This window comes from Citrus sinensis, chromosome 8, assembly GCF_022201045.2.
Source record: "Citrus sinensis cultivar Valencia sweet orange chromosome 8, DVS_A1.0, whole genome shotgun sequence".
NCBI classification, from domain to species: domain Eukaryota; kingdom Viridiplantae; phylum Streptophyta; class Magnoliopsida; order Sapindales; family Rutaceae; genus Citrus; species Citrus sinensis.
This window is the reverse complement of record NC_068563.1, coordinates 4,786,075-4,798,900: the sequence shown is the minus strand read 5'-3', so window position 1 is coordinate 4,798,900 and position 12,826 is coordinate 4,786,075. Positions and strand designations below refer to the sequence as shown.

The 12,826-nt window shown below is 51.6% G+C and overlaps 2 protein-coding genes across 2 annotated transcripts in view; one reads left to right on the top strand and one right to left on the bottom strand.

The window, feature by feature from the left end:
- LOC102609330 (SWI/SNF complex subunit SWI3D) overlaps nucleotides 1-12,826 on the bottom strand; it is a 65,702-nt gene that overhangs the window by 40,401 nt on the left and 12,475 nt on the right. The gene's annotated exons all lie outside the window — the stretch shown is intronic.
- On the top strand, nucleotides 7,647-9,871 carry LOC127899085 (uncharacterized). The gene is made up of 2 exons (XM_052431901.1): nucleotides 7,647-8,581; nucleotides 8,669-9,871. The coding sequence occupies exons 1-2, from the start codon at nucleotides 7,735-7,737 to the stop codon at nucleotides 9,784-9,786; spliced, it is 1,965 nt and encodes a 654-aa protein (XP_052287861.1). The 5' UTR covers nucleotides 7,647-7,734; the 3' UTR covers nucleotides 9,787-9,871.

Sequence of the window (12,826 nt, the reverse complement as noted above, 5' to 3'; positions counted from 1 at the left end):
GTTGGCTGCTTCTACTTGTCCATTCGATTGGGGGTGAGCAGGCGAGCAATACTTCAGCTCTATCCCGAGGTTCTGGCAGAAATCCCTGAAGCTGTGATTATCGAACTGCCTGCCATTATCCGTTACCAAGGCATATGGGATCCCGTATCGACAGACCAGGTTTCTCCACACGAAGTCTGTTGTTTTCTTCTCTGTGATCCTGCTAAGGGCTTCTACCTCTATCCACTTCGTGAAGTAATCTATAGCGACTATCGCATGTGTTGCTGCTCCTCGTCCCTTTGGCAATGGGCCGATCAGATCAATTCCCCATTGAGCGAATGGCCAAGGGGAGGCCATGGAGGTGAGCTTCTCTGGTGGTTGGTTAGAAAAATTTGCAAAACTCTGGCAGCTTGCACAGCTCCTGGTCTTCCTTTGCGCATCCTGGTGCATCGTCGGCCAGAAATATCCCTGCCTTAAGACCTTGTGGGCCAGGGACCTCCCGCCAGAATGATTTCCGCAAATTCCTTCATGCACTTCCCTCAGCACGTAATCCGCGTCGTCATCGTCCAAACACCGAAGGAACGGTAATGTATATCCTCGTCGATACAGTACCCCATCGATCATCGTGTATCTCGAGGCCTGAGCTCTAATCTTCCGAGCCCGTAGCTTATCTGGTGGTAAGACCCCGTCTCTAAGGTACGAAACTATCGGGTCCCTCCACGAGCTTTTTTGTTCTATCCGCAACACCCCCAAATTTTGCTCGATACTCGGGCGAGACTTTACTTCTAGGGGGACCGACTTTGGCATTTTTGGGTCGGCGACGGCTGCCATCCTAGCCAAAATGTCTGCTCGACTATTCTGCTCCCTGGGGATTTGTATCACCTCCACTGCTTCGAACTTCCCCATCATCTGCCTGACTATCCTTAGGTACTGTTCCATCTTCTCCTCTCTTGGTTGGAATCTTTCACTGACATGATTCGCAACCAGCTGGGAATCGGTTCTGATCTTAACTCTGTCCGCTTTCACGGCCCTAGCCAATTCCAGCCCTGCTATCAAGGCTTCATATTCTGCCTGGTTATTTGTGGCTGCAAATTCCAACTTTACAGCATAAGAGATCTCCTCCCCCTCTGGGCCTTCCAGGACAATCCCTGCTCCTGAACCCCGCTCTCCTGATGACCCATCCACAGATATCTGCCATACTTGAGTTTCGTCGTTGCCTATATCTGCATCTTGCTGATCCAAGCATACTTCAGGCTCCGCGAACTCAGCTACGAAATCGGCCATTGCCTGGGCCTTTATCGCCGCGCGGGGTTTATAGTCTAAGTCGAATTCGCTCAGTTCTACAGCCCATTTGACGAGCCGACCAGAGGCATCCGGCTTGTGCAGAATTTGACGCAATGGCTGGTTGGTGATTACCGAGACCGGGAATGCTTGAAAGTACGGCCTCAACTTCCGAGCAGCAACCACAAGGGCCAGTGCCCATTTCTCCATCGTTGGGTATCTGGTCTCAGCGTCGAGCAGGGCCTTGCTGGTGTAGTATATCGGATACTGAATTCCTTCTTCCTCTCTCACCAGAACGGAACTGGCGGCCCGATCAGATACCGCCAAATACAGATTCAACTTGTCCCCATCCCTCGGTGTGGACAGTAGCGGAGCTTGCTGCAAGTAATGCTTCAAGTTCCGGAAGGCTTCCTCGCATTCTGGGGTCCATTCCGTTTTCTTTCCCCTCCTTATCACTTGAAAGAATGGCTGACACTTATCTGTAGCCTTGGATATGAATCTGCTCAACGCCGCCAACCTCCCCGTGAGGCTCTGCATCTCCTTCAGGTTTCGAGGAGACGTCATTTGCACAATCGCCTGGATCTTCTCGGGATTTGCTTCAATCCCCCTATGGCTCACCATGAATCCCAGGAATTTCCCGGACTCGACCCCGAAAGCACACTTCTCCGGGTTGAGCTTCATCTTATACTTCCTCAAAAGCTCGAAAGTCTCCTCGAGATGTCTGACATGTTCCTTCGGGACTTTGGACTTGGTGATCATGTCGTCCACGTACACCTCCATGGTTTTCCCGATCAAGGGCTTAAAGACTTTATTCACCAGCCTTTGATAGGTGGCCCCAGCATTCTTGAGACCGAATGGCATCACCCTGTAACAGAACAGACCTTGGTTAGTGATGAAAGCCGTGCTCTCCTCATCCGGCTCGTACATGGGGATCTGGTTGTATCCCGAGAATGCGTCCATGAAGCTAAGCAGACCATGTCCAGCCGTTGAATCTACTAGCTGATCGATCTTTGGTAAAGGGAAGCTGTCTTTTGGGCACGCCTTATTGAGGTCTGTGAAATCCACACACATCCTCCACTTGCCGTTCGCCTTCTTTACCAACACCACGTTCGATATCCACTCTGGGTAATTAACTTCCCGAATGAACCCTGCTCTCAGAAGCTTCTCCACCTCATCACTTACAGCCTCATACCTCTCCTGGTTGAAGCACCTCCTCTTCTGCCTTACTGCCCGAGCACCTTTCTTTATTGCCAGCCTATGACATGCTACCTCTGGGTCAATCCCTGGCATGTCCTCATGTGTCCAGGCAAACACGTCGGCATGAGCCTGTAAGCATTTCACCAACTCCTGCTTTTGCTCTCCCTCAAGTCTCGACCCGATTCTGATCGTCTTTCCCGGGTTCTCCGGTCCCATGCTTACTGTTTCCAGATCCTCTACGGGTTCTTGTCTGCCAGTCTTGTTTTCCACTCGGGTATCGAGGGATGTTATCTGCATCGCCTCCCTTGCTGCCGAGGAGTAGCAGCTTCTTGCGATCCTCTGGTCTCCTCGTACCACTCCGACTACCCCATTCACCCGGTACTTTAGAGACAGATAATGGTTGGACAGCACCGCTTTGCTCATCCTTAAAAATGGCCGACCCAGGATCATCTGGTAAGGACCTTCCTCGTCCACTACGACGAAGTCCAGTATCATTGTTCTTTCTGACGGGGGGCTCCCGATTGTGATAGGCAGTTCGACCACGCCCAGAGGGACCAGCTTCCCTCCTCCGAACCCCTTCAAGGAGGTGTTGGTGTATTCCAACTTCCGGTCGGCTATTCCCATCTCTTCCAAAGTTGATTTAAATAGCACATCAACTGAGCTCCCCGTATCAACCAGTATCCGGTCAAACTTCTTGCTAGCGATCGTGGCCTTGATGACTAAAGCGTCCTCGTGGGGGTATAGAATCCCTTCCTCATCCTCATCCGTCCACATGATTGGCACTTGCCTGACCCTTGCTCGTTTGGCTGCCGGGGTGTTGAAGAGTATCTCTTTACTGGTCATGGCGTATCTGGCATAATTTTTTCTCGATCTGTTCGAATCTCCAGCCAACGTTGGGCCCCCAGCTATCACCCTCGCTGCGGGCGGCTCGCGTCTCAAGATTCCATCACTCTGCTCCCCTTCATCCATGGTGGCCACCATCGGGAAAGTCCCATCCATAAACTCGTCCAGGTACCGATTTCTCACCAAATCTTCGACCTGGGTCTTGAGATCTCTACACTCTGCTGTGGTATGGCCATGGGTGCCATGGAACTTACAATAACGTCCTCTATCCCTCCTGTTGGGTAGCTTTGTTATTGGTGTGGGGAGGTGCAGCAGCCCTCGACCCTTTATGGCCTCGTACACCTCATCCAGGGGCATCTTCAAGGGAGTGTACCGCCCATAGTCCTGGTTCTGGTCGACCAGATGCACTGCTCTTTCTCTGTTTGCCCCACTGTGAGTTGGGGGCGGTGGGAGTGCTTCTGGTCTGCTCGTCCTGCTACCGTGGGAATGTTGATGAAGGTCGCCGGATGCCGAATCATGTCTTCTCCAAGGCTCCCTAGCTGGGGAGCGAGGAGGTGGCGCCCTGCTGCGCTGATACTGTGGCGGCCTCTGATGAGGCTGGTAAGCAATTACCCTACCTCCTGCTCCACTACCGGAGATCTGGTGGTCCCTCCTCCTGTTTGGTCCATTAGTTGGTAATGCTTTCTTCTCTTTCCTCCCTAACCCTTCCAACTGGTCTGTCTTGATCCGTGCAGCCTTCTCCTCCTCAATCTCGATGTCTCTTTTAGCCTGTTCGTATGCGGCTGCATACGTTTGAATAGCTGGGCTTCTCAAATTGTACCACAGCCTTCCTATCTTCACCCCTTCTTTCAGTCCCCTTAACGCCTGAGGGTGGTTGAAGGCTCCCAAGTCGAGGACAGCCCGATGAAACCTCTTGATGAATTCCCGAAGGGTTTCTTGCTCCCCCTGTTTCATGCTCTTCAGCTCCATCATGTCATCTTCCGGCGACATTGCCCCACTAAACTGCTCTGCGAATTCCTGGCACATCTGCTCGAAGGTTTTTATGCTGCCCCGAGGAAGTTTCCTGTACCATTCTCGTGCACGTCCCTCAAGGGATAGTGGGAACACCCTGCACCTTTGGGATGGAGATAATCCCTGGACCCCCGTTAAGTCGTTGAAGCGCTCTATGTGCACCAGCGGGTCAGTTCTTCCCGAGTATCTGAGGTCGGGGAGGCGGAAATCTCTTGGAATAACTGCCCTCATGATCTCTGCTGCGAGCGGTGATTCCCCGTCCAGCATTATCCTCCAACCAGGGGCTCTGTTCCTCCCTTGCATGTCATCAATTATTTGCGCTAGCCTTCGCACTTCCTCCTCCAGCTGTCCTGCGCGACCAGGGTCGCGCGCTGCAGCTTGATCCCGCTCTCGCTCTGCATCATGTAAGTGTTGCCTCAGTTCTGTTTCCTCTGCGTTCACCACCCCGTCGCCCCCGTCACAAGTCTGTCTTACCGGGGACTGCTCTCTTTCTCTATGAAATTCTCCCCGCAGAGGTACGTTACCTCTCTCACCGCCAAATCTCCCAGCGGTTCGACTTCTCTCCGCACTATCGGTACCTGGTGCCGCTCCACCGCCTCTCACCCTTCCCTCTTGGGTTACCCTTCGCTCGTTCCGCAGCTCATGCAGGATGGTTGTCAAGGTTTCCATCTGCTTTTCCATTCGCTCCATCCGGTCGAACATGACTTTTTCCCGTGCTTCGCTGATCACCTCCCTCAGCGTCACGGAATCGTTAAGCCTTATGTCACCCCCTTGTGCGCTACTTCCTCCTATCTCCATTGACTTTCGCTCACTCCACCCCTCTTCTTGCTACCGACAGAAGCTTTTTGCTCTGGATCCCCACAGACGGCGCCAAAATGTTGATGCGAGATTCCGGTTCTCCTCGTTCTACGACCAGGATCCCTGCTCGATCAACTCTACCACGACCAGGAGGTCTCCTAGTAATGCTTCTTCTCCGGATGTCCCTGCACACACAGACAAGTCAGAGTACGCCGGTTGTTCTCCCGGCGCAAACCCTCCGACGCTCAAGTCAGATATGAAGGTTCGGGGAACGCTTGCCACAGGCCTTATGGCTTTTTTGTGGTTTTCCCTTTTATCTTAAAAATGCTAACCCTTTTACCTTCGTTGGCTACCTTTTTATAGGCTTCCTTTGAATCTCAGTCTTCCGCTCTTTTCCAGACGGTATGGGACTCCAACTGCTGCGTTATGGGCAAAACATGGGATCTAGCGTGTTACGCCACGGTTCAGGGGAAAGCGTGGCTGCCACGGCTCTGTGAGACCTTGCGTGTTACGCCACGGTTCTGGGGAAAGTGTGGCTGTCATGGCTCCGTGAGATCTTGCGTGTTACGTCGCGGTTCTGGGGAAAGCGTGGCTGTTGTGCCTAGGTTCTCGTGCTGGAGAGCGCGTCTTGCCAACTGCCGTCGACCGGGTCTCCTCGCCTCTCGGTCTCTAGCCGGAATGGCCTCATGCCTTTTATAGGAATTGGCCTCGCGGACGACAACATCGTGGACGAGCAGGATGTTTCTGCTCCTGTTCTTCCACGCGCCAGGCTTTAACGGAAAACACCGGTGCGCAGAACTTCGCCATCAGATGTCTGCTCGTCATTCCTGGTCCCTTCGACGCATTTGTCCCAAACAGTATCCCTCCCAAACACGCTTCTCCATGGTGTGCTCAGAATCTTCATGTGTATGGCAATAGGCTGTGGTTTTAGAGACGGTCGAGGCTTGATCTTCAGGAATGAGACCTTGAGTTGATTCCCCAGGCATGTCTTGATTTTTCGCGACAATTCTCCAATAATCTCTCAGGTCTTTTCTCGCATCTATCATGTTGGCAAACTTCACACAAGGAAAACAATTAAAAGGGGGAAAAAGAAAAGAGAGAGGAACTATATATTGACCATGCAAATGATAAAAATTCGAAAATCATTTGAATCAAAACGAGTAATGCTAGAGCTAGCTATAATTAAGCTACTCTTAAAGCTGATGTGATAAAATAGTATTGGTTGAATAGAAATACAAAATAATGATTGGGCTGTGTGGTGTTCTCATCACATCGATACTGTACATTATGTGTTATCAATTTTGTACAAAATATTTTATATAATGAATTTGTGATTAACCTAACATTATTACTGATCAAATGATACATACTGTTGATGCGAGATTCCGGTTCTCCTCGTTCTACGACCAGGATCCCTGCTCGATCAACTCTACCACGACCAGGAGGTCTCCTAGTAATGCTTCTTCTCCGGATGTCCCTGCACACACAGACAAGTCAGAGTACGCCGGTTGTTCTCCCGGCGCAAACCCTCCGACGCTCAAGTCAGATATGAAGGTTCGGGGAACGCTTGCCACAGGCCTTATGGCTTTTTTGTGGTTTTCCCTTTTATCTTAAAAATGCTAACCCTTTTACCTTCGTTGGCTACCTTTTTATAGGCTTCCTTTGAATCTCAGTCTTCCGCTCTTTTCCAGACGGTATGGGACTCCAACTGCTGCGTTATGGGCAAAACATGGGATCTAGCGTGTTACGCCACGGTTCAGGGGAAAGCGTGGCTGCCACGGCTCTGTGAGACCTTGCGTGTTACGCCACGGTTCTGGGGAAAGTGTGGCTGTCATGGCTCCGTGAGATCTTGCGTGTTACGTCGCGGTTCTGGGGAAAGCGTGGCTGTTGTGCCTAGGTTCTCGTGCTGGAGAGCGCGTCTTGCCAACTGCCGTCGACCGGGTCTCCTCGCCTCTCGGTCTCTAGCCGGAATGGCCTCATGCCTTTTATAGGAATTGGCCTCGCGGACGACAACATCGTGGACGAGCAGGATGTTTCTGCTCCTGTTCTTCCACGCGCCAGGCTTTAACGGAAAACACCGGTGCGCAGAACTTCGCCATCAGATGTCTGCTCGTCATTCCTGGTCCCTTCGACGCATTTGTCCCAAACAGTATCCCTCCCAAACACCGGTCCCCCAGTTTCTGGTGTTGGGTAATGTAGTGGACCAGCAGTAGAAACTCGATAGTACTCGCTCGCGTGGGTTTGGAAAAGGCTGCCAGGAGTCATGTCGCATTTAATTGCGGACGAGGTGACGTGGCAGAAATCCCCCCCTCCATTTGAATTTCAAACCGACGGTTACGGGATTCTCGGAATATGCGTCATTAAATGCTGGCAGCCCAAGAGTTTGCTTCTCAGTAAGGAAACCCAAAATCTTCAAACACGAACTCGTCATTTTCTCCATTCTTGTCTCTCCGGCGAATGAACCTCGGCGCCAAAGCTGTCATCCCTGTCTCTCTCTGACCGAGTCCCTGCTTCAGGTATTTTTTCTATTTTTTTTTTGGTATCGGTTAGTTGTAGGTAATCTCCTTTCTCTCTGCTTTGCTTGAGGTTGTAGTTGGCGGTGGTGTTTTGGTTAGAACTTAGGATATGTCGAAGGGTAAGGAGAAGGTCGTTGAGGTTGGTGACGACGAACTAGGTTTTTTGCCTAGTCTGCCCGCTGATTTTACTTTTGATCCCGGGATCCCCTTAGAGCCCATTAGGTCTAGTGTTGGTACTAGCGCTAGGAGGATGTCTCCCCAAACAACCTCCTCGAGCGACAGTAGCGATGAAGAAGGGTCTTCTGGATCGGAGAACACTTTGAGTGAGGGTCAAGGGGATGATTCTAGTGAGGCGTCCCCATCAGGAGCATCACGACCAGAAGAACGGGGTACAGTAGGGGGTAGAGCCTTGTCGCGTGATTATGCCATTGACTACATGTCGTGTACGACCACGTTTGACGAGCTCAATGACCTCCGACTTAGGTATAGTATTCCTGGTGAGATACCTCTTAGGATCCCAGGAAAAAAGGATACACCTAGCCGGCCTCCCAGGGGATACGTTACCCTGTATCTGGAGAGCTTTAAGTATGGGCTGAGGTGTCCTTTGCAGCCTTACTTTGCCCGGATACTTAACGGGCTAAATCTGGCTCCTGGTCAGCTGAACCCCAACGGGTGGAGAGTGCTCTCTGGTCTGTTCATATTGTGGGACAGATGTTGCCAAAGCGAGCCCACGGTTGATGAGGTGAAGCATCTGTACCAGCTGAAGAGCAGCCCTAAAGATGCCGGCTGGTACTACTTCCAATCTGGTACCAAGAGCAGGAAACCCATAACTGATCTTCCAACTGGTGGTGGTGGGACTTGGAAGAGGAAATTCTTTTTTGCTGGGGGTCCCTGGGGTCAAGTTGCACAAATAGACGGGAAGGATTGTCGCGTCCCACCCCGTTTCACGGTCCCAGGTTGCCTGCTCGCTTTAGATGTCTTGTATCCATAATTGTTCCTGCTGTATTGGTTTGTCTCTAACCAAGTGTCTGTTTGTGCTGTAGTTTCCTGGGGTGTTCACTTCCCGCTCCGACCTGGTCTGCTTAAACGGGTCGAGGCTGTATTGGCCAATTCCTGCTCGAGCCGAGAACTGCTATCTACATACAACTTCCTCGAGTCTCGGTTGATACTTCCTGGCCATAAGATGGAGGACGCAGTGATTGGAGCTCTGACCAGGAAACGCTCTCGGCCTCCAACAACCGATAGGGACCAGGACAAAGATGCTCCCGCTGCGAAGCGAAAGAACATCGTGCAGCAGGTTCCTCCCTTGCAGGCTCTCCCTCTTGCCTCTGCTAGAGTCGGGGAATCCAGTAGAGCGGCCACTGATCCTGCTTCCTCTTCTCCACCTGTTGTGCCTCGGTCCCGCTTACCCGACAGCCGACCAGAACACTTGGTTCCCTATCTCAATGAGTTGTCTAAACTCGTGAGCAAGAAGGACCTGGAGGGCTTTGACGGTTGTACCCTGGGCGAGCTGGTGGGAGCCATGCAGTACAGTGCTTTCCATCTCAGCTGCATGGCCACCTACTATAAGGCCAAGGTTGGCCGTTACGACAGGAAGATGAAGGAGGACATTCAATCGGCGACGACCAGAGCTGACGTTGCCGAGAAAAAGGCGGGGGAGCTAAACGTTGAGAACCTCAAGCTGATAGAGCAAGAGTCCCTTGCTCAAGCAAAAGCCATTACACTCGAGGAGGAGTTGACCAAGGTTAAGGAGGACCTCCAAGGGCAGAGGGCTATGTATGAGGCTCAGCTCGAATCTCTCCGCGATTCCCACCGAGCTCATGTAGAGAACTTGGAGAGGGAGGCCGACAACCAGTACGACCAGGGACTTCGGCATTCGTATCGTTGTATCATGGCCGTCCTCGGGAAGCAACACCCTGATCTGAAGATGGATGACCTTGCAGCTGGTGTTGCTCAACATATGGACGAGGAGGCGGCCAAGGAAGATGCCGAGGGGTTAGAGCCGATCGTGATTGAGGAGGGTAACTCTCCTCCTCGTGCAGTCCCTGCTGATGTTGGCGAGGCGAGCACCCCCCCGGACGCAACTGGTGATACCCCTCCCGCACCCGAGGAGGTCCAGCCAACCGATGCTGCTCGGCTCACTGACCCACCATCTTTTTGATATATTTCTTCTTGTATTGTAATGAACAACGTTTATGAAATTTATCCCCTCTGTTAGCCATTAATAAAAATGTTGTTGATTACTATCTCGTGTCGTACTCATGAATTAATTTTCGTCTGAAACGCTGATCGCTTCTGTCTCGCCGTAAGACAGGCTTTGAGACTTGGTGAGGCCTTTGCGTGCCGTAGAAAACTTTCCAAATGCTTTGGAGCCTGCTCGCCTTCTCGCGAGCGAGCAGATCCTTGCATGCTGGGCTTTTGTCTGGCCCTAAGACAGGCTTTGAGACTTTGTCGAGCCTTCGCATGCCTTAGGATTTTCTTCAAACGATTTGGATTCTGCTGCCTTCTCGTGGCCGAGCAGATCCTGGCATGCTTGGCTTCTGTCTCGCCATAAGACAGGCTCTGAGACTTGGCGAGCCTTTGCATGCCTCAGGATTTTCTTCAAACGATTTGGATTCTGCTGCCTTCTCGTGGCCGAGCAGATCCTGGCATGCTTGGCTTCTGTCTCGCCATAAGACAGGCTCTGAGACTTGGCGAGCCTTTGCATGCCTTAGGATTTTCTTCAAACGATTTGGATTCTGCTGCCTTCTCGTGGCCGAGCAGATCCTGGCATGCTTGGCTTCTGTCTCGCCATAAGACAGGCTCTGAGACTTGGCGAGCCTTTGCATGCCTTAGGATTTTCTTCAAACGATTTGGATTCTGCTGCCTTCTCGTGGCCGAGCAGATCCTGGCATGCTTGGCTTCTGTCTCGCCATAAGACAGGCTCTGAGACTTGGCGAGCCTTTGCATGCCTCAGGATTTTCTTCAAACGATTTGGATTCTGCTGCCTTCTCGTGGCCGAGCAGATCCTGGCATGCTTGGCTTCTGTCTCGCCATAAGACAGGCTCTGAGACTTGGCGAGCCTTTGCATGCCTTAGGATTTTCTTCAAACGATTTGGATTCTGCTGCCTTCTCGTGGCCGAGCAGATCCTGGCATGCTTGGCTTCTGTCTCGCCATAAGACAGGCTCTGAGACTTGGCGAGCCTTTGCATGCCTTAGGATTTTCTTCAAACGATTTGGATTCTGCTGCCTTCTCGTGGCCGAGCAGATCCTGGCATGCTTGGCTTCTGTCTCGCCATAAGACAGGCTCTGAGACTTGGCGAGCCTTTGCATGCCTTAGGATTTTCTTCAAACGATTTGGATTCTGCTGCCTTCTCGTGGCCGAGCAGATCCTGGCATGCTTGGCTTCTGTCTCGCCATAAGACAGGCTCTGAGACTTGGCGAGCCTTTGCATGCCTCAGGATTTTCTTCAAACGATTTGGATTCTGCTGCCTTCTCGTGGCCGAGCAGATCCTGGCATGCTTGGCTTCTGTCTCGCCATAAGACAGGCTCTGAGACTTGGCGAGCCTTTGCATGCCTTAGGATTTTCTTCAAACGATTTGGATTCTGCTGCCTTCTCGTGGCCGAGCAGATCCTGGCATGCTTGGCTTCTGTCTCGCCATAAGACAGGCTCTGAGACTTGGCGAGCCTTTGCATGCCTCAGGATTTTCTTCAAACGATTTGGATTCTGCTGCCTTCTCGTGGCCGAGCAGATCCTGGCATGCTTGGCTTCTGTCTCGCCATAAGACAGGCTCTGAGACTTGGCGAGCCTTTGCATGCCTTAGGATTTTCTTCAAACGATTTGGATTCTGCTGCCTTCTCGTGGCCGAGCAGATCCTGGCATGCTTGGCTTCTGTCTCGCCATAAGACAGGCTCTGAGACTTGGCGAGCCTTTGCATGCCTCAGGATTTTCTTCAAACGATTTGGATTCTGCTGCCTTCTCGTGGCCGAGCAGATCCTGGCATGCTTGGCTTCTGTCTCGCCATAAGACAGGCTCTGAGACTTGGCGAGCCTTTGCATGCCTTAGGATTTTTTTTTTTTTTTTTTTTTTTTTTTTTCGGTTTCAAGCGAAATAAATTCGTCGACGTTACATTAATGGCAGGATTTGACTTACATGAAATTGTTCGGACATAAAACATAAAAATAAAAGATAGACAGCATGAGCAGAAATTGCTTTAAAATGTGAGCAAGTCTTACTGGAAGTATTTTCGGAGGTGTGCTGCGTTCCATGGGCGTTTCACTTCGTGGCCGTCCGCGCGAACCAGCTTGTAAGCTCCGGGCCCCGCTATCTGCTTGACTCTATACGGCCCTTCCCAATTCGGTCCCAGCACTCCTTGAGTCGAATCTTTGGTGCTCTGATTCACTCTTCTCAGTACCCAGTCTCCGACCCTGAATTGCCGTATGTTCACCTTCTGGTTATAATACCGAGCAACCCTCTGTTGGTAAGTGACTGATCGCTCGGCTGCTTGTTCCCTCCTCTCCATTAGCAGATCAAGATTCAAACATATCTGCTCGTCGTTCTCCTGCTCATTGAAATGGTCTGTCCGGTGTGTGGTCGTTCCTACCTCAGCCGGCACGACCGCTTCATGTCCGAAAGCCAAAGCGAACGGTGTCTCCCCCGTTGCGGTTTTGTGGGTTGTTCTGTATGCCCATAGCACACCTGACAGCTCGTCAACCCACGCACCCTTTTTTGCTCCGAGCCTGGTTTTCAGAAGCCTCTTGACTGTCTTGTTGGCTGCTTCTACTTGTCCATTCGATTGGGGGTGAGCAGGCGAGCAATACTTCAGCTCTATCCCGAGGTTCTGGCAGAAATCCCTGAAGCTGTGATTATCGAACTGCCTGCCATTATCCGTTACCAAGGCATATGGGATCCCGTATCGACAGACCAGGTTTCTCCACACGAAGTCTGTTGTTTTCTTCTCTGTGATCCTGCTAAGGGCTTCTACCTCTATCCACTTCGTGAAGTAATCTATAGCGACTATCGCATGTGTTGCTGCTCCTCGTCCCTTTGGCAATGGGCCGATCAGATCAATTCCCCATTGAGCGAATGGCCAAGGGGAGGCCATGGAGGTGAGCTTCTCTGGTGGTTGGTTAGAAAAATTTGCAAAACTCTGGCAGCTTGCACAGCTCCTGGTCTTCCTTTGCGCATCCTGGTGCATCGTCGGCCAGAAATATCCCTGCCT